Source organism: Phalacrocorax aristotelis, chromosome 4 (assembly GCF_949628215.1).
Source record: "Phalacrocorax aristotelis chromosome 4, bGulAri2.1, whole genome shotgun sequence".
Classification (NCBI taxonomy): domain Eukaryota; kingdom Metazoa; phylum Chordata; class Aves; order Suliformes; family Phalacrocoracidae; genus Phalacrocorax; species Phalacrocorax aristotelis.
Window position 1 is genome coordinate 43,748,048 of NC_134279.1, and position 20,188 is coordinate 43,768,235.

Here is a 20,188-nt window from a genome sequence, read left to right on the forward strand (position 1 = left end):
GCGGGGGCTGCCGCCGCCGCCGCCCGCCCGTCTCGCCCCTCCGGCCGGCACCCGCGCCCGCGGGTGCCGGCCGGAGGGGCGAGGCGGGCGGGCGGCGGCGGCGCTGCCCGGGGCTTACCTTCGCGCCCTTGCCCAGCAGCGCCTGGACGAAGGCCCTGCCGATGCCCTGCGCCCCGCCGGTGACCAGGGCCACCTTGCCATTGACGTGCATGGCCGCCGCGCCGCTGCCGCCGTGCCCCGTGCCCGCCGAGCCGGAGCAACCTAGCGCGGTGTCACCTGCCCGGTTTGCTCCCTCCCTCTCTCCTGCCTTCCTTCCTTCCCTCCCTCCTTCCCTCCTCCTCCTCCCGCCGCTCGTTCCCCCCCCCCCCCCGCTCCCCTCTCGTGTGGCCGAGAGCCGCCCGGAGCTGCCTGGGCGGGGGGAGCGGGGTGGAGCAGGTCATTAAATCGTTCTCCCGAGTGCCTGGATGAACCCCAGAGACCAAAGGCCAGAGGGGAGCCCAGCTTCATCCTCTCTTCAGCCCCCCGGGCTTTCCGGCGAGGAGCGGCTCCTGCCCGGCGGGTCCCGGGGAAGGGGTCCCGGGGAAAGGGGTCCCGGGGCAGCTACAGCTCCCCTCAGAGGGGGGGAAAGGGGGGCCTTTGCGCCTCTGTAAATCGTGTGAGAAGCGGCTACAAGCATTGATAAGGGCTCTTGGCAGCTCTTAAGGGTGTGTGCATTTTGGTTGGCCCCAGTCTCGTGAACAGCAGGCTGAGGAATCGAAAAAAGTTCAGTCTCGAAAAAAACAAACATAGAGCCTTTCTTCACACCTCAAAATACCCCACCAGCCGTCTCCCCTCTCATTCTGCCAGTAAGCAGAATCTGTTTGTATGAAAAAGCAGCCATTAAACATTATGGATGTTAGATGTATCGTAAGTGCTTTCTAGAAATTTTCAGGTCTGTGGATAACATAGCTTGTACCTTAAAAAATGTTTAATTGCTTTTACAGCTTATAAGCCAAATTCTGCTACACAATGTGAATTACACGCAACTAAAACCTATCAATACTAAGATATATAACTGAACAGTAGAAATAAGAGCAACCTTAATCATCTAAAAGATGAAATTAATTTTCTTGTTTATTAGCCTGTTACAAGATTCACAAATGTTATCCCACAGAAAATACAATATTGTGGAGTGTTGAGTAGACAGGAAAAATCCATTGTTCCAGCCCTAAGCTCTATAAACATATGTACATCATGTATGTGCATGTGTGTATTAACGCACATGCTTGTCTTTTGGGTTCTCTGTTTTCTTTTGCTTGGTGTATCAGGTTTAAACTTTTTTGCTTGTGCTTTCAAGGCCCTGAAGTACTTAGGCTTTGCCTCTAGCATTAATGTCTGTTGTCATTTTTCCTTGCTTCTCAGCAACAATGTGCCTATTTTGCCCCGTTTCTTATCCCAGCTGCCCATTTTCTACTAGGTTTCCTTGATGTATGGAATTCCCTTCTTTTGTATTACCTAGAAGAAACAAATTATATCACTCCTAACACCAGCAAACTGTTACAGAACCATTAAGGTAACTATGTTACCTAATTGAGTAAATTGAGTAACACAAGACCTTGTTATTATAACCTTTGTCCTTAAAAATGTGAACTAATATAATCCAGCTGCTAAATTGGATAGCAGTCATTTAGTTTTCCTAAAGATCATGATTCACAGTACTTCATACAGTCAGAGCTGGCCTCTGAGATTAGTGATTTGTTTGAATATGATACCTGTATTTCTGGGAGGGCTCCAGTTTGCTTTGGAGCTGTGAAATTTGTGCCACCTAAACAGCCATGCCCAATGAGCTCTTTCCCAACCAGCTGAGCCAGCTTCCCTAATTTGTTGAGAGTCAAATGCAGTGCCAGGTCAAAGGCACATCATGAGAAGAGTATTACCACACAGGGACCTAACAATAGCATTACAGTAGAGCCTTTCACCCTCAACCCAACCCTGATAAACACCCCCACCCCCAACCTTTGGCTAAGTTATGATCAAGATCTGTCACAGTCTTTATTTCCACAATGTATTAATATGTTTTTAAAGTGCTATGCAAAGGAAAAGATCAATAAACCCCTTTGTGTTTCCAAACAGCTGTAGTTGGAATGACCTTTGGCAACTGTTTTCTAAATTGTTGATAACTTGGCACAAACGTTAAGAACAATCTGGACTCTTCAGAGATGCTGGAATGCTTTACAATCTGAGTGCGTGCTCTGTTTCTGTAAAACAAGTCTTACAAATCTGTGTCCCAAAGATCAGCTTGGTTGAATATAATCCTGGGTATCATAGGTTGAAATAATTTAAAACTATTGTGATAAACTAACCCAGGGGTTCTAACTCTGGTTTTGTTGGCCAAATGGACTCTTTCCACTATTCCATTTAAGAATCTAAATGACACATCTTGCAAGATGGCAAAAAAAGGCTCCACGTCAATAGCCTTGGCAAATATATCTGAAATTAGACAGTGTTCCTAGCTAGAACAGTATGTGCCAATCCTCCAAATCGAGGAGGAAGTAATAGAAGGATGGCTCCATGATTTACCTCTGGAGCCAGCAGAGATTGCTTGCCTGTAAGGGATATGTGTGCTCTGCTCCGCCAAACCGCACTGGATTTGCTACTAACTCACTACAGGTACTCATAAGAACTTTGTTGCAACATAGTCCTTTACCTCCCCAAGTCTGTAATATGACCAACTGCCTAATAGCTAAAATGTTGCCTGTAGGAAAAAGCTCTTTGTAGACATTTACCTTGTTAGGAATCCAGTTAACACGTCAGTCTTCTTGCTGAAACCTGGGGCGGGAGCAGGGGTAGTTGTGAAATATTTTTCTCCGTGATTCATAAATGGACAGTTTTTGAACGTGACCTTTAATTTTTATGAAAGCTTTCATAGAAGCATAAGGACTCCCTCTTTTTAATGTTTCAGTGGTCCATCGTTTTACATAATCTATTCTTAAGAAAAACCAGTGCCTGACTTCACATAAAAAGTTGGAGGAGCAGTCACAATGGGCAGTAACATATTATAAAGGATCTATCTTCCCAAGTGGCCAGCTTACAGAAGACTAAGTATATTCTTTCAGTACCTTATTCTGTGTGCAAGAGAGGCTGATATGATTCTTTAAGAAAATGTGAGATAGTTAAAAATGATGTTGCATTATTCAATGATAGAGTCAAACCAAATCGTATCATGGTTATGGTTTTTTTTTTCACTGAAAGGTGCACTAATTCACCCTAGGAGTTTGTTATCCAATATGTTAGCTAGACTCAAAAATACCCCAAACAACTATTCTCTGAAATCACAAGCTTGAAAAGATTAAATGACTCCATGAATGTTTGATTTGGGTCCTTTGAGAGACAAGTAATTCCATATAGGTAGTCTGCACTTTCTGTTCAAAGTTAAGAAAGAGCAATAATACTAAATATTGTCTTAGATGCTGGAGCCATTGAAGATTACATCATTCACACACACACCCTGCTAACAGTGCAACGCCAAACGTATATTAACATTTGCATGTTGTTTGTGTGCAGAATGTGATTTCATGTACCATTTTCTGGTAGACCTTTTGGCTAGCAGTACAATGTCTCTTTTGCTTTCTTTTTTACGGTTATGGTACGGTCTTCGATTTTCCTCCACTTATAATTATTCTTTTCCACAGATCATGGCTTATCCTCCACTCTTCTGCATAGACCACAGTGGCATCAAAGCATGAAGAGACGCCAGGTGGTTTTAATCTGTTTTTGAAAAGGAGACAGGAATATGATCTCTCTCAGACATATGTCACCCCATTAATTTAAAAATAGTTTTTCAAAAAGCAACCCATGCCTCTTTTTTTTTTTACCATCTCTTCATACTCCACAAGGTGCTATTCATGTTGTGATGAAAACTAAATAGGTGATATCACACCTGTGAATGGATTATCAGTATCAACGCATTTGGGAGGGCATCCAAACACAGTTATGCAGCATGTCTACTTTGGTGTGTAGTTTAGTGGATTTCCCTGACTTCTACTGAGAAGAATGGGTGGAAAACAAAATTAGAGAATGCCCCAAATGTCTAGTTTTGCATGGGGTAATTAAAAGACAGATTTCAGGTCACATACTTAATGTGGTGTGACCAAACCTTCCTTAACAAGAAACTTAAGTGTTGAGCAAAAATAAGAGTTTTACATGTCCAAGAAGTTTTTTATTCATATCGTGATTTCTGTGTGATCTCTCTGTATGCAATGAGTTAGAAAGGCAGCAATTACTGCATAAGAAGATGAGGTTATGCAGCTATCCTTTATTTGAGATATTATACCTAGCTGTGTATACAAAATAATTCAAGACAGATAGACCGGCTGCCAGAAATGTCAAACTAACTTAGGGGGCAAGAAACTGAATGAACAACAGGCTCAGAGATTTGCCAAAATGCATTTTTACAGTACAACATCATATCAGCTCATGCTAGGTCAGTGGCTAGGTTATTTTGCTTGTCCAGGACAATGGCAGTACATGCACAAAAACGTCATGTACTTGGGGAAAATAAGAGAACGTCAAAGCAAAGTGTAAGAAAATAGTAATGAAAAATCTATTACCAGAGCTCATACTATATGGGTTATTCAAGATGTCAGGACTTCCATGGCGAGATTTGAAGGAAGATGCTAAAGAAAACAGCCCTGAGGCTGTTTGTCTTCTCAAAAATAGCAGGCAGGATAGGAGAAAGCATAATGTGTTTTTTGAAAAGATGAGAAATAGCAATTGAAGTTAGTAGTATTGTCAGAATAGAAATGGAAGTTAACGCCTTAGCAGTATATGAGAATAAAAAGTCTTGGTTTAGTGGCTTAGGAGGATCACAAAGCGATGACTAGATCACTTTGCCTATATAAAGTAGAAAAGGGAAGTCACTTGAAACACTCAAAAAGGGAATGAGAAACTTGTACAGTTCCATTTCCTGATTTGTAAGAGTGCCTAGAAAGTACGCAGTTTATGTGAAAACATTTGTCAGAGCATGTAAGAGATTACAGTAAATGAGAGGTAACAGAGATGATCACTGTTTTTCAGATTGCCTTTAACTGACGTTAGAGAAGAAGGAATGCTAAGAGTTAGAGAGCTTCTTGTCACTTTGGAAACATCTACTATGACTGAAAGAAAGGTTTTGGAGTAAATGTCTAGTGGAAAATATCCAGTGAAGAGGGGTAGGAAATAGCTGCCTAGGAAGGTAAGGACAATGGGATTTAGGAATCCAGTCATGGATACCTATTCAGAGAGGCCTTCTAGCTCTCCAGCATGTCCTTCACAGAATCACAGAATGGTGGGGGTTGGAAGGCACCTCTGGAGATCATCTCATCCAACCCCCCTGCTTGAGCAGGCACACCAGAGCAGGGGGCACAGGGCTGCATCCAGGTGGGTTTTGAATGCCTCCAGGGAAGGAGACTCCACAGCCTCCCTGGGCAGCCTGTTCCACTGCTCGGTCACCTTCACAGGAAAGAAGTTTTTTTCTCATATTGTGGTGGAACTTCCTGTGTTCCATCTTGTGCCCATCGCCCCTTGTCCTCTCATTGGGCACTATCGAAAAGAGCCTGGCCCCATCCTCTTGACACCTGCCCTTCAGATATTTATAGGTATTGATAAGATCCCCCCTCAGTCTTCTCTTCTCCAGGCTGAACAAACCCAAGTCTTTCAGCCTTTCCTCATAAGGGAGATGTTCCAGTCCCCTGATCATCTTGGTAGCTCTCCACTGGACTCTCTCCAGTAGTTCCCTGTATTTCTTGAACTGCAGGGCCCAAAACTGGATACAGTACTCCAGATGTGGGCTCACTAGAGCAGAATAGAGGGGGAGGATAACCTCCCTTGACCTGCTGGCTACGCTCCTTTTAATGCACCCCAGGGTACCGTTGGCCTTCTTGGCCACAAAGGCACATTGCTGGCTCAGGGTCAGCTTGCTGTCCACCAGCACTCCCAGGTCCTTCTCAACAGAGCTGCTTTTGAGTAGTTCAGCCCCCAGCCTGTACTGGTGCATGGGGTTGTTCCTCCCCAGGTGCAGGACCTTGCACTTGCTCTTGTTGAATTCCTTGAGGTTCCCCTTGGCCCAGCTCTCCAGCCTGTCCAGGTCTCACTGGATGGCAGCACAGCCTTCTGGTGTATCAGCCACCCCTCCCAGCTTGGTGTCATCAGCGAACTTGCTGAGGTTACACTCTGTCCCTTCGTCCAGGTCATTGATGAACATGATTTCCTTGATCAAATTCCTGCTGTCATGCTAAACCTTACAATAGCCTGTGTCTTAGGCATCACAATGGTAAATTTTTCAATCCATTGCCCTGCATATAGGTCAAATAACTGGGGAACAATAAGCTGCTAGTGTTTCACCTTAAATACTTAATGCTTTTAAAGAAAATACAAACTCAAAGCAATTAAGGAAACACAGTGCTCAATGAGGATATGAGTATTATTATTTAAATCACTTTTTAAAAGCCACTAGATAGCTTAAGGAATATGGGGTTAATTCCATGCATGAGAACTAATAACACATTTTAAAAAATTATAGTCTGCTGGAAGAATGAGAACATGAGCATGAGTGTGTATGGCCAGGGCCACACAGGCCTTGCTAGGAAGGCAGTTCTGCAAGGTGTTAAACTTCTCAAGGCTCGAGCCAGGCTCTAAATGAATAAGGAAGGATTCAGTGTTAAAGCATGCCCTGCCCTTTCTCTATCTGATATAATTATAGGAGAACCTTTAAAAGCCCGTATTTGGCACTGTCTTTAAACACCACAACAGTATGGCAGCTGGCAGTAAAAACAAAACAAAAATATGTGAACCCCTCCCATGCCTCTTGCAACTTTGGCAACACGCTGTATGAAGGACTATCTACCCTATTCATTTGATCATCAAATCATCGAGCAGTGCAAATATCTATACATTTGGAAATAAATTATTGTAGATTTAATTTTGAGCTGTAAAAGGCTTATCCAAAAGCTAGTGTGATCAATTAAAATCAGGCCACCTTCCCAGTAAAGTAACTTGAGTTTCTTGGAAGTGTGTAATTCTAGTGGAACTGTATTATTGTCTACTTTCTTAAAGAATTATAACCACATAGATAAAACTCATGCTTTTTGATATTTGTTGAAATGCTGGAGTCTTATTAATTATCTTATTTGAGAAATGCTCCTAATGTGCTTTCTTTGACCAATATCTAGTTGAAGGGAGAAGGAATACATTTTTAAAAAATAAGAACATAAAAAAAGGAAACCCCAGAAAACCTTCATTCCAACTTTGAAAAACAGTGAATTAGCAAGGAACCTTGAATCCAATGAATCCTGCTTATTCTGCTCTCCGAATTTCTGTGGGGTCTGATGGTGATAGTTGTCTTTGAAGATAATGTTTTGGCTCCCTCCTTTTTTTCTCTCTACAAATAATCACTGTCTAGGTACATCAGTTTCTGGGTGTTCTGGTTTAGGAAAAAAGTATCACATACAGAGCTTTTCTGTGGTGGAGCAGAGTATTTTGTGATTGTTATATGTATGGTTTACAGGAGTTAGAGAACTTCCACCATTGCCTTGTGTGCAAAAACCTGGAAGTGCTACAGAATACTTTTCATGTGCTATAGATTACCAGCTGGTCAGAAGGATGGTGTGGTGACAGTCAGAAATAATAAGGAAAAGTGAACCAGAAACTCAAAGAAAAGGTATGAAAAAAGAAGCAAAAGAACTGATGAGTGATGTACTTACTACAAATGACACCACTTAAGATGAAATTAAGAAATGAGTTGAAAATCTCAGAAGTCAACACCATGGCACTTTTGCTTATTAGAAGTTCATTTTTTTTTAAATTATTTTTTTTAATGCTTAGTGTTATGAAATAATTGAATCAGAAATGGAGTAACAGCAACAACACAAATGATATAAAACTACCAGAGTCATGTTGTTTATTTCTTAAGGAAATGTAACTGCTGATATTAGTTGGTCAAAATGGAAAAACAACCCATAAATCTTTATTCTAGACATGGTCAATGTGAACTTAAATGTAGATATTAAAAATAAGAGTTGCTATTTTAAAAAAATCTATAAAATGTGTAATAAAGTAGTTCTATGTCAAAGGGAAGAGCATAAATAACACTTAAAATTTAAGCCAGTAGCCTGTTTGTGAATTATTTTGACCATTAGAAGTTTACAGTCAATTACTGCATATTATTTATCATCGTTTAAAATGTTTACAGCTACAAAATAAGCTGCATGTGCTAGTCAATTGAGAATAATGTATTATGGGCTTTCTAGCTGGGATCCTCAGATTAATCTTGACTTACAAAGGAACGCTTAGGGTTTTAAAGAACTCATCTATGCAGCTTGGTAAAAAGAACAGGTTATGCTGGCATAAACACATTTATTTTTTATGAATGTAACCACACTCATCCTTCTGTCCAAATTAAAAGCTCTAACTGAAATATTTAGTACAAATCTATCTGGAGATCAGGCACATGTTTGAGATTCTGCACATGCTCAGTTCATTTGCGGAGATGTACAAATTAGTTCCTGTTTGTGTGATAGTGTTTACTTCATATGACCAATAAGAAGAAACTGAAATCCTCAATGTAATTATTGAGCTAAGTTCAAATTGGCCATTATATTCTAGAATATCTGTAAATCTTACTAAAAAGTACATTCCTCTAAGATGATATAAATAACTAAATATCTTTCTTCTGTTTTATATCTTTGCTATTCAAACATGCAGAAATAAGCGTCCATCTTCAGAATTAAAGACATCTGAAAGCCTTTCTTGCTACTGGAAAATTTACATCTTTGACTATGTTATGAAACTCGAAATCTCCTGACACTTCTGCTGGGTTGGTAAACCTATAATGCATTGCAAAAATTTTTATGGGAAGCCATATAAATAAGTCTTCCAAGATATTTCAGAAATCATATAAAAACAGAATGCACAGCCACATCAAATATGGTAACATACTTAGGTAGTCAGTAATGTCACCAGTACGTAATTTTAAGTGACCACACAGAAAACCTAATTAAAAATTATTGCAAAATAAGTAAAGACCCAAAATTTTAGAATGTCATATGCAAATGGAGATGCATAACACACCATTAAGACTGTGGTCTGAAGTAAATCAAACAGTTTATTTAAGATTCAAGAGCAGATTCAAACTAACATAAAGCACCATTGTAGTTGACTGTGAAGTTTTTTTTTCCCCACAATGAATTTAGTAATGGTGGACAAAACCTGTATATATGGCAGAACCGTACCCTTGCAGCAAAGGTGGCAAACAGCCTCCTGGGCTGCATTAGGCAGAGCATCACCAGCAGGTCGAGGGAGGTGATCCTTCCCCTCTGCTCAGCCCTGGTGAGATGCATTTGGTGTGCTAGGTCCAGCAGGTTCAGCGGAAAGCCACTAATATGACTAAGGGACTGAAGCATCTAACAGATGAAGAGAGGTTTCGAGAGCTGGGACTGTTCAGCCCGGACAAGAGAAGGCTGAGGGGGATGTCATTAACATGTGTAAATACCTGATAGGAAAGTGTAAAGAAGACACAGCCAGAGTCAGTGGTGCCCAGATACAATTGGCAATGGGCAAAACCTGAAATTCAGGAAATCCCGCTTAAACACCAGAAACAACTTTTTCTCTGGTGAGTGTGAGCTCTGGAGCACATTGCCGAGAGAGCTTGTGGAATCTCCATCCTTAAATATAGCCAAAATTTAAATGGACACATTGTTGAGTAACCTGCTCTAGGTGACCCTGCTTTGAGCAGGTGAGTTGGACTAGATGATACTTGTGGATTAAAATACACATAAATACTTTTTGTTTATTGTTTAATGTTTAATAGGAATAGAGGTATGGTTAGACTATAAATGCTTCCAGTGCAAAAATGGGTTAAGGCCATAAATATCCGATAAGAAGCACAAGTGATTTCTCCCTACAGCTCATTAACATGACTTTATACATTTACATTTGCAGAGCAGCCGGGCATCACTTTGCAAAAACAAAGAAGGAAAGCAGATCACTTTACCCCCTTTTTCAGAAAATGGCTTTTACTGAAGCAATACAACTGCACAAGGAACCTTTGAACACACATTGCAGCAACTTAAAAGTGTTCAACAAAGCAATGCACTTCAAACTGGAAAAGTAATTGATTGCAATGGTGAAGAAAGCCTGCAAATACCAAGGTATGCCGGATTACATGAAAACTCTATATGAGGCTTTGTCATTTTGGAAGCTGCTTTGATTTCCAGTGTGTATTTCTGTGTATTGTCTAGATATGTCCCTGATGTATACTGTGCGCCTCCCTGGAAGCTGAGTCAGACAGTTTCTGACAGAAAAGTAATGGATACACTGTTTTTAATGTTTTCATATTTTCCAATTACTAGTTACATTACAGAATTTTAAAAAAACCCTCAACGATTATTGGATTAATTCTGTCTTGAGGTAAATCAGGCAGCAGCTGGCAGCAAAAATAGTTTAACCTTATTTCACCTTATATATGCACATTCATAAAAAGAATGGTATGAGAAGATTAAGGTCACGTATGTCTATGAACTGGGGACAATAAACAAGATTTCCAGAACATATTTGGTTTTGTTCACACACTGAAATTACTGCAGTGCACAAACTATTTTCTTCAAATTTAGTGTTTCTAAAAATTTTTTAATTTTTAACTTCCACAATTATAGATCTTCATGCAAAAGAACATAAACCATTTGCTTAGAGGTTATTATGTGTGGGTAACTATAAACAGGGTTGGTAACATAATCTAAGGAGTTATCTCACCTGTGTCTTTAGAATTTGTCCACTTAAAACTCTTCGTAATCCTACCATGTCACAGGTAAGACATTTTCATATCAGATGTTTTCTTCAGATTGGAAAACTGCAGGTGCAGACAAGTAAGAACTGCGACTAGTAAGATTCATTTGGTTATGTCCGTTGAATAGTAGTCAGGAATTTGATTTAGCTCTGGTCTGCCATGGTGTTCCTACAAGAAGGGAAGGGAAGCCTTGGAAGTTTCATGGTCCACATTGTTCCACTGTTCCCGAACAATTAACGAGTCATTACCTTTTTCTCCAAAGTAGAGGCTCCACTTTCCTTTGCGTTCCTCCCTCTCAGCCCCAATACTAGCTATGTCCTTCCATGCTTAAGCAGCCGTGCAAAAAGGCTTTATAGTAACTATAAATAACATCTTACAAAGGATATTTTCTCCATGATACCAACAAGTGTTTTATGACAGCTAACTCAATTTTCATATTTATTAAATCTGATAAAAATATTCCATTTTCTAATACAGCATTTATAATTATGTTTTACTTTCCAGTTCTGGTTTTTTTTTGATTAATATTTCAACGAAACATTGAGAAATCTGGATGAGTCTGAACAAATAAATCAGGAAATTATCTTTTGGGGATAAAATGCATAATGTAATAGTATTTAATTTCCTAAGCTTTCTGTTAATTTAGCATTTTAAAGGTGACGTTTAGGGCTAAAACTGCATATGTAGGAGTGCGTTAAAAGGTTGAGAATCAAAATAAAATAATTAAAAAATAAAGACAGGTAAGGTAAAGATGGAACTAATGTACATAAAGACATTTGAACAGAAATTAGTTCAACGCAGGGATATTCCATTTAAAGCCAACAACATTTGCTTTGATGGTGGGATTAAGTAAGGCATATATCAACGTTGAGATTATGAAGCAGTGGTTGCCTTGGAGAACATGAACATATGCGAGCTGGTAAGGAAATTGCTAGTCGTGTTCATATGGATTCAATATGTTATCTAGTATACTCAAACTGTTAATGCAGCATATGACAAGATGATTAAGATTTCCTAATTCTTGGGACCTTTTGTAGATTTAAACACAAATACATGTTGTATTTCTCCCTCAGCTGCATGCCTTGTGTACTTTGGCCATGTCATGCAGAGCCACATCTGCAAAAGGATTTCATTAGTTTTCAAACAAGTGCTCAGCTGCTGCACCCTTTGGATGTTTTTGTTTTTCCCAGAAAAACTGTCTCACTGACAGTGTTAATGTGTAAAGTGTGTGTTAATCTTTGCCTAGTACATGCATAATCATATTTGTATTAAATCTTCCAGTCTCCTGATGGGTCCTATATGCTGCTATGTGAGCAGTGGGCACAGATACTGATCTGGGCTTTGTACATAACACCATGGCAATGCTCCTCTTGGTATATTACGTTGTTGTGCAACTCCTACTTTTCAGAATAATTCCATGGCAAAATATTTGCCTACTCTGTGATTTCTTCTCTTTTTCCTATCAGAAAGGGAGGACTGTTTGAATTCACATCTCTCTCTTTTGGGAGGCATTGTTTACCCCCATAAATTTAAGCTGCTTTAGGGCTTGTGCTTCTAATGTTCTTGTGATACAGGGCAACTATGAAATTTCATTGGGCCGGATACGAAGTGAATTATAAAGGCAGGGACACAGCAAATACCTTCATTTTATTGTTTCTACTTACTGCCTTTGAACATATTTAGAAAGCTGCACAGTGAATGAGCCGAACAATCTCGTATTAAGCTAAGTGGACTGTTTATTGGGAAACCTAATTTCCCTGTGTATCTTATAATGCACTGTCGATGGAGTTAACAGGCCTATATAAATGAAACACATACATAACTGCTGAGATACAGACATTTTTTTAATGGATCTAGACCTTCATCCTTACGTGACTGAATTTCATTTCTTAGAATGGTGATTGTCGATACCTTAGCATTATACTATTAAATACATTTTTCTAATTTTGTAAAATGCTGTATCAGTTAAGAGGGAAATATTGCTCCTGTTTGAATTATTTAATGCTCTGTAACATTACTGAATAACAGCAAAATGTTAGAGATGTTAAGGATCATTTCTTAGTTGTTTTTTTTTTTTTTTCAAAAGACAAGTGAAAAAAGAGCCTGGAAACTTAGAACTTAAAAATCCAAAATAAGAATATGAGAATGAACATAGGGAAGTACTCTGCGAAAAATCTGTGAACCATGTGAGACCAGAAGTCTGGTGAGTCCTGGTGGCAACCGAAGTATTTCTGTAAAGTTGAAGTGAATCAGGCTGGATCATTCTGCCTTTCTAGCTCCCTGTACCACGCCATGTTTCAAGTCACTATTCTCTGAGTAGGGGTGTTCAGTGTTTCAGTATTAGGAAAGCCCAACTCTTTTATGGAACCACATTTATTTTGACAAGTTTCAAAGAGAAAAACATAATGAGAACAAGAGAAGTCTTATTTCTTTAGTGATGATAAGATTTGGCAAAATGAGTGTGTTTCATTCGGAATTTATTTTGTTATTGTTTATTTGGGCTTTTCTATTCTGTTGGATGTCTTATGCCTCAGTGTAATTTCTGTTATATATAATATTTCTTGATACATTTCAATTTCCTAGCAGTTTTTTTCCCCAGAATTTCCATTTTCATATTCCATGAATAACTGTGAAATTTCCTGACTATGAATTCCTTTGTAGTGATAAAAGTAGTTGTGAAATGCTAGAATTTTCCATAAAATTGAACTTCAAATTCTCAGCAATTCTAGTCAGGGTTTTTTAAGGCTTATTAGACAAATGTGTTTAGACAGATTGTCTGCCTGGAGAACAAATAAAGATACTAATACTAGACTATATTTCTATGCGTGAAGCCTTCCACTCAACCACCCCATAATTTTTAATGTCTTCAAATTATTGCCTTTTACTCTAAAACGTGAAGCTTCCACAAGGTACTGAAGCCTGTGCTGTACAAATATTTATTAGATATACCAGGATATGATAAAAAAATCATCCTCCCAGTTTTGGAGGGAAATTTTGTCTTGTCTTGTGAATTTCAGCCTAGGTATGAAGAACTACGTAATCCATTTCTAAGCAGCTGAGACAGCAAAACCTATAAGGCAATTTACAGTATTGCAGCAGAAGTCTTCAACAGAGTTTAATTAAAGCGTTCTGGTGATCTGAAGATATTCGTAATCCAGCACTGAAATTAAAGAAGTCCACATCGACAGAACTTTTTCTCAGGCTTATGATGCCAGTTGGCATTGTTATGCATATATATATATATATATATATATATATCTCATGTGTATAAATCTACAGTTAATGACCAAAATACAGAATTGTTGTTCAACCACCTCCAAGTAAGTGATGCAATGCTAAGATATGAGGCACCTAGTCCCAGCTGGTTGATTCAGATCACTTAAGTGAGGCATTCTATACATAAGCATTCAATACAGTTCGTGGAGAGAATGAGGTGGGTGATCTAAACGGGAAATTTTTCTCCTGAGCTGCTTAGAGCTTGTGAATAAGAATGCTAAGGATTACATAGGGCTGAGCCCTGTGCTTTTGGCTTCTGTTCATTTGGCTCCAGCATCCCCTTCTCAGCATCAACGTCTAACTAGAAAGGAATATTTAGCTATTCAAACGACAGATGTTAATGGGGGTGGAGTCATTACAACATGCACAATGCAGTTAGACTGTGGAACCCACTGCCACAGGAGGTCATGGTAATTTTACATGGGTTCAAAAAATGATGAACCAAATATAGTTTAATTAGACACCAGATTACCATCATTGAAGGTGAGAGAGCAAAATGTGGAAGAACGACTATACATATATATACACACACACATATATATTTTTTTTTCTGTTCTGTTCTGGTTACCATCAAAGATAGGATTTTAGAATATGTGGATCTGTGTTCAGAATGAGTACAGTTCATGTTTTCATTATTATGGCAGTACTATAATGTCTAATCAGTTAACTAAATCTATTCCACACATTTTTCAGAATATTTTTCAAAATAAAAGAGATTATTTTTGAAGAATGTTTGAATTTTTTTAGCTAATTTAGGTATATTCCATTCTGTCCTTCTCTCTATCTCAATATGCATTCAATAATCAAAATATATTTGTGTGTGTGTACATATATACATAGCCTCCATACCTTTCTACACCTAGGAAATAGTCCAGCTCTCCATGTCACTAATTTCTATTTGAAAGATAAATTAGCCCATTACAAACTCCCCAAACTGGTACAACCTGGCAAAAGGGCAACAGTATTTACAGAGTGAGTTTATGTTTTTCTTCATGGGTTAGGTGGCATTAGGCAGGGCTGATAGAGTTCAGTGCCAAGAAAGGCATATATATGTATCTCAAAGTGCCTTTTAATGAATTTATCTGATTCTATACCTTAAAAAAATGAATTCTTGCTTAAATGAGAAAAAAGTAATTTTGATATGTGATATTTTTAACACTTTTACAGTAAGAGTTTTTGTTCTTTCTCCTCCTGGATTTCATGAGATTGAGGTCAAGCTTAAAAATCTAATTTCTGTATGATTCTAAATTAATTTCTGACAAGCTGGAGATATTTAGTGGCTTTTATGCTTCTAAGGACTGAGAATCTGTTATGATCATGATCCTATGTTATAAAGACAATTCAACTACAAACTTTATAATATGGTTTAAAACAACAGACAACCAAGAGTTTATAGGGGATGAAGGAAAAGAAAGCACTAGTTGGAGCAAACTTTCATAAAATGTGTTATTTTCACAAATTATAGTGTTACAACATATTAAAAATATGTTAAAAATATGCCCTACCTCTGCAATGCCTATTGACCTACTAGAATTATGTATAAGAATGACTATTCTTCATAAAGAAGAAGAATAGCACAATACCTCTTATTATCTCTGGATAGCATATTCCTGAATATATTATTTATTTTATTTTGGACTTTTTGATTTTACAAATAAACCTGGTTATTCCTTTTTATTTAATTCATGTCTATCTTCCGTAGGGTAGAAATATGTTCTCTTGAAATTGGTTATGTAAGGGTTTCCCAGGAAAAAGGCACAAAAGTCAACTCTATATATTGAATCAGAGGTGGTTAGTAAGTGCCCATTGTACTGCTAGGCTGGAGCCTTCAGGTTTCCTTTTGGCTGTTTTTCTGAGGTCATTTTATTACAGCGTTGGACCTCTGTGAGCATTTATGTGCTCAAAGTTTTCAGAGTATCTTCTACACATGAAAAATGAGGGTGGATCTTAGCACCACCATATGTTCTTTTTCCATACCTGTTTTCACCTTTTTTTTTTAGTTTCTGGGCTCTAGCTCAAAGTTACTAACCACATCTGGCATCTGGAGCAGAGAGAGTTCAAGACAGGGTGTCTCAAAAGCCAGCAAAAATGTCCAAAAATTTAGCGAGTAACTATGTGCAAATTCAAAATCATACACTAGGAATCTAGAAATCAAAACAAATCAAATATTGCATGACTAAATGTAATCCAATGAAGCTGACACACATGAATTATTTCATGCTGATTCACTTAGGTGCATGACTAATCAGGCAGAGCTAACACAGTAGCAAACTCAAAAGGGAGAGGGAGCTGGAGAAATCAGCAAAGTTGGAGAAAATATCATAACCGGGAAAACACTTTGCTTAACACGTTTAATTTATTGCACAAATTCACTGCATAGCTTCCTTCTGTTGCTCTGAGAACAAATAATCAGCCTAACAATCAGAGATGTGTCTATACTAGCCTTTTGCCCTACATCTTTCAACCATTGTTATTAGTGAGGAAGCAGTCCTCCTGGTAGCTGGTACAGTACTAGTAGCACCAGTAACTCTTGGCATGCCTGACTGCAGATAGCGTGGGGGTCAAAGGTAGTAGTAACTTTCCCGTAGTCGACCTCTACGGCTTCTTGTAGTATTAGAATTACTCTAGTTTAAATCAAGACTCAGGGAGCTTCAGGCCAAGATCCACAAAAATATTAAAGTGCCCAGAGTGGATCTGTAGATGGTTAAGCATCTAAATCCAAGACTGATTCTCAAAAGCCCTGCTGAACAGTGTCAGGGACTACATTTTTGGCAGTAAAACTCTTCTAATGCAGAAGATTCCACTCTTTTCAGTGAGTGCCATCTTTTTAGGATTAAGATTTGTAGCTGTTTGAAATGTAAATCTAATTGGCAGTCTGAAAATCGACACTTCTCTGCCCAAATATTTACCTGTTCTGCCTGACGTTAACTTCAGGCAAAATATGGTTGTTTTGGCCACTTTCTTTAAATCTACAGGGTAGGTAAGAGAGATGAGCTGTCCTCTGTTTTGTGGACTACCTGAATGATTAGAGCATTCCCACAGAATATGGGGCTAAGGGGTTCAAGACTTTCTACAAAAAAAATGATCTGAAGTCCACCTCTCTAGAAAGTGTCTTAACCACAGCTATGAGGCTGTACGGTGATACTGTTTCAATATGGGGGACTGCCCTTCTTTTGAAATGAGGGCACTTTAAATAGTGCTTCATGAAGTATGCTTCTGTATTTTAAACTAAATGATCATTTTATGTAGCTGCAGAAATGGGCAGGCTTATGTGAGGTATTTTTGTTGTTTGTTTTTAAGCTTTTAAGTTAAAAAATATAACAACATTATTCATTTCAACTCTAACTAAATAATTCCTTGCAAAGGCTGCTTTCTCACCTTGTGGGTAATAAAACAAAAATTGGAATTATCAACTCCAAATTGAAAATCCATCTTGTCATAACCGGGAATTAATTATTGCATCTAGATATTGCTAAAATAGTCTTCAGGAAGAGCACAGAATGAAATATGAGGGATACATGCAAAAGTAAAATAGAAAGATCTGTGAGTCTATTGAATTCTTGTTTGGGATTGTTGCTGTTCATTTAACCTAGAAGCAGTATCAGCAGGAGATGTCAGTTATCATGACATTAACAAGTTGTGACTAGTGTTTAAAAAGGGGTGGGTTTTTCCGGAAAAAATGAGGTAAATAAATACAGCTGAGTATCAGCCTACTTTGAGACAACTGTTCTCTGTTTTTCTGGAATTAGACAACTTTTTCTTGTCACAGAATCCATCTGAATTTTCAGTGCTGTAATTGTGAAAGGCACATGGAGTCAGAATTAATGTAGAATAAGAAAACCAGAACTAGAGAGAAAGAGACAGAAAATGAGAAAAGGAAATAAACACACAGTATGTGGTAACCACAGTTCAGTAAATCATAAAGGTGAAATACAGATGGAGTATCCTGTGACAGGGAAGTTGCAACTAAACATCTGTTTCTTCCAAATTTCCAAAGAAAAATAGATTCATGTCTTGTGCCCAGATGTTTAAGAAACTAGGTTATCCAGATATGTCAGAAAATGTCAGCTTCACATTCAAATTGTAAGATCTTAGTCTGTATATTTATAGATTGTCTTTAATACAGTCATTGGCAAATAAACAGTAGTCAGTAAAAATGCAGATTTACCTCTTATGACTATATGACTATTTTTTTCCTTCAGTTTAGAGACAACAGAAAGTATGTCATGGTTTCTGTCTACATGTGCTAATGAATGCAGCCAGTATCCTGACTTTTGAACAGTGGCTATTCTGGTGTGATCTTCTGTTCCCTAATATTTTTTGACAGAAAACATCAAAATAGTTATTGCTCAGATGTCAGGTACTGAACTAAATCTTTGACCTGCACTCTACTGCGTAATATACCCTTTAGTTCAGTTTAGAGACAATAATGGAAAGGATTCTGCTGTGTAAACACAGGCATCCACATCATTTTGGAATGGAATCTAGATGTGTCTTAGATACCCATTGACAAATATGATATAGGGCATTCAAGAAACCCAGATATTCTGAAGCAGCAGTTAAAATGTAATCATGAACATAACCCTGAGACGCAAGTCTGTCCTAATGCAACAAGTAGAAATTTCCTGTAAGTAAATGAGTTTCTCTGTGACATAAAGACTGTCATATCCTGTTGATAGTCTTAACAATCCTGAGATCCAAGAATTATGCTGGGGTGACAGAGCATATATGTGCATGTGTACGTGTGCCATACGTATGCATAGGTAGAAACAAGGAGTTAATGAGTTCATGGTGGCATGAAATGTTCGAGATCTTATAAACGATTAATTCTCAATCCATTGTTAGGTAATTTTAGATTAAGCCTAGTGCTCGCTCACCTCAGAGCAACTCATGCTAAAAGAATCCTAGCCATGGAATGAAATAAGGTGATAAATCAAAAATAATTTAAATATTTTGTCTGTCATACCAGGATGTTTACAGCTAGAGTATGAAATGAATTATTACCTCAGGATGACTCCAAGAAGATATTACATTTGTGTTTGGAAGATCTAAAAAAATGTTGCCTCTGGCACATGAGAGTCTGTTATTCATTTCAATTTACTTAATAGATTCATTACTAGTGTTTAGCTGTGGTGACTATATGGCAATAGTTACTGTATAGATTCTTTACTGTACAAGTACAGTTAAGTGACTGTTCACTTCCGTGATTATAGCAGGATTTTAGCTCCTCAGTTTGTTCCTAAATAGTACCATCATTGTATCACCCCTAAATAGAGGGTAGATTTTTCAGGCAGAGAATACTCTGAAGATCAGATCTCTGAGTTTTTATGAATCTATTCTGTGCTTTGCAAGAAGTTTTCACTGAAGTTGGCCCAAATTTTTAATGAATGGCATTTTTCCACAGAAAATACTGGTAAACTGAAGCCACACAATTTGTATTGGCTTCAGAAAAATTTCTGGTATTGTGCTCGAGCTAATTGGAAAATGTATTGCCTATTTGGTACCATTGTGGCTTTACTATTTCGTTCTGGTTTGACCAGAAAGTTCTACTTCTGTTACATGTTATTACATGTGCCTCTTGACTTTGTCATTTCACTGATGATATATCTGGTTCACTGTAGCAAACTGAGATAACACTTGAAGCCTGACCCTTATTGTAGTTGTGAGTTTGTCCATATGAAACTGTGCCTGTTTACAGTCATGCAGAGAAGGGACTGCCCAGAGGAACAGAAGTAGAAGCAGCCATCACCAAGAGGATTCTCTAGAAGAGCAGGTGGTTTGCATACATAAGTATATTTTCTGAATGATGAAAAAGAGGATTGGGAGTTATTAATTTTCCTAGTCTCAAGAAAGAAAGAAAACTATCTCTGATAATGCAATATTGCTGCTTGATCTGGCAACCTCACAGTTCCCAAAGCCACAAGCTGTGTTTATGATTCTAGGAACAGCAGTACTGGCTGTTCACAGGCAGCATTCCTCTGAGCAATACTTCAGAAGGAGAAACAGAGAGGAGTCCTCTACTTCTGGAAGTGGAACAGCTAACTTGAAGTTTTGCAATATGAATCCCAAGAATCAGTGAATATGAATTAACCTAAACCAAAATCTGACCTCGAG

At 38.4% G+C, this 20,188-nt stretch overlaps 1 protein-coding gene and 1 long non-coding RNA gene across 4 annotated transcripts in view; one reads left to right on the top strand and one right to left on the bottom strand.

Annotated features, from left to right (window-relative positions):
- The window catches only part of HPGD (15-hydroxyprostaglandin dehydrogenase), a 191,530-nt gene that overhangs the window by 26,116 nt on the left and 145,226 nt on the right, over window positions 1-20,188 (bottom strand). The window contains exon 1 of one of the 3 annotated variants that reach the window (XR_012660331.1): window positions 119-317. Coding sequence is in view for 2 of the 3 variants with exons in the window: in XM_075091159.1 (XP_074947260.1) it covers window positions 119-211 (93 nt within the window). In the remaining variant the exon portion in view is untranslated. Of the gene's footprint in view, window positions 1-118; window positions 318-20,188 lie in introns of those variants that run through there. The other 2 variants (XM_075091159.1, XM_075091158.1) reach the window with 2 other exon arrangements.
- On the top strand, window positions 57-3,831 carry LOC142056425 (uncharacterized). The gene is made up of 2 exons (XR_012660332.1): window positions 57-1,552; window positions 3,672-3,831. It is a non-coding gene; the product is annotated as an uncharacterized LOC142056425 (long non-coding RNA).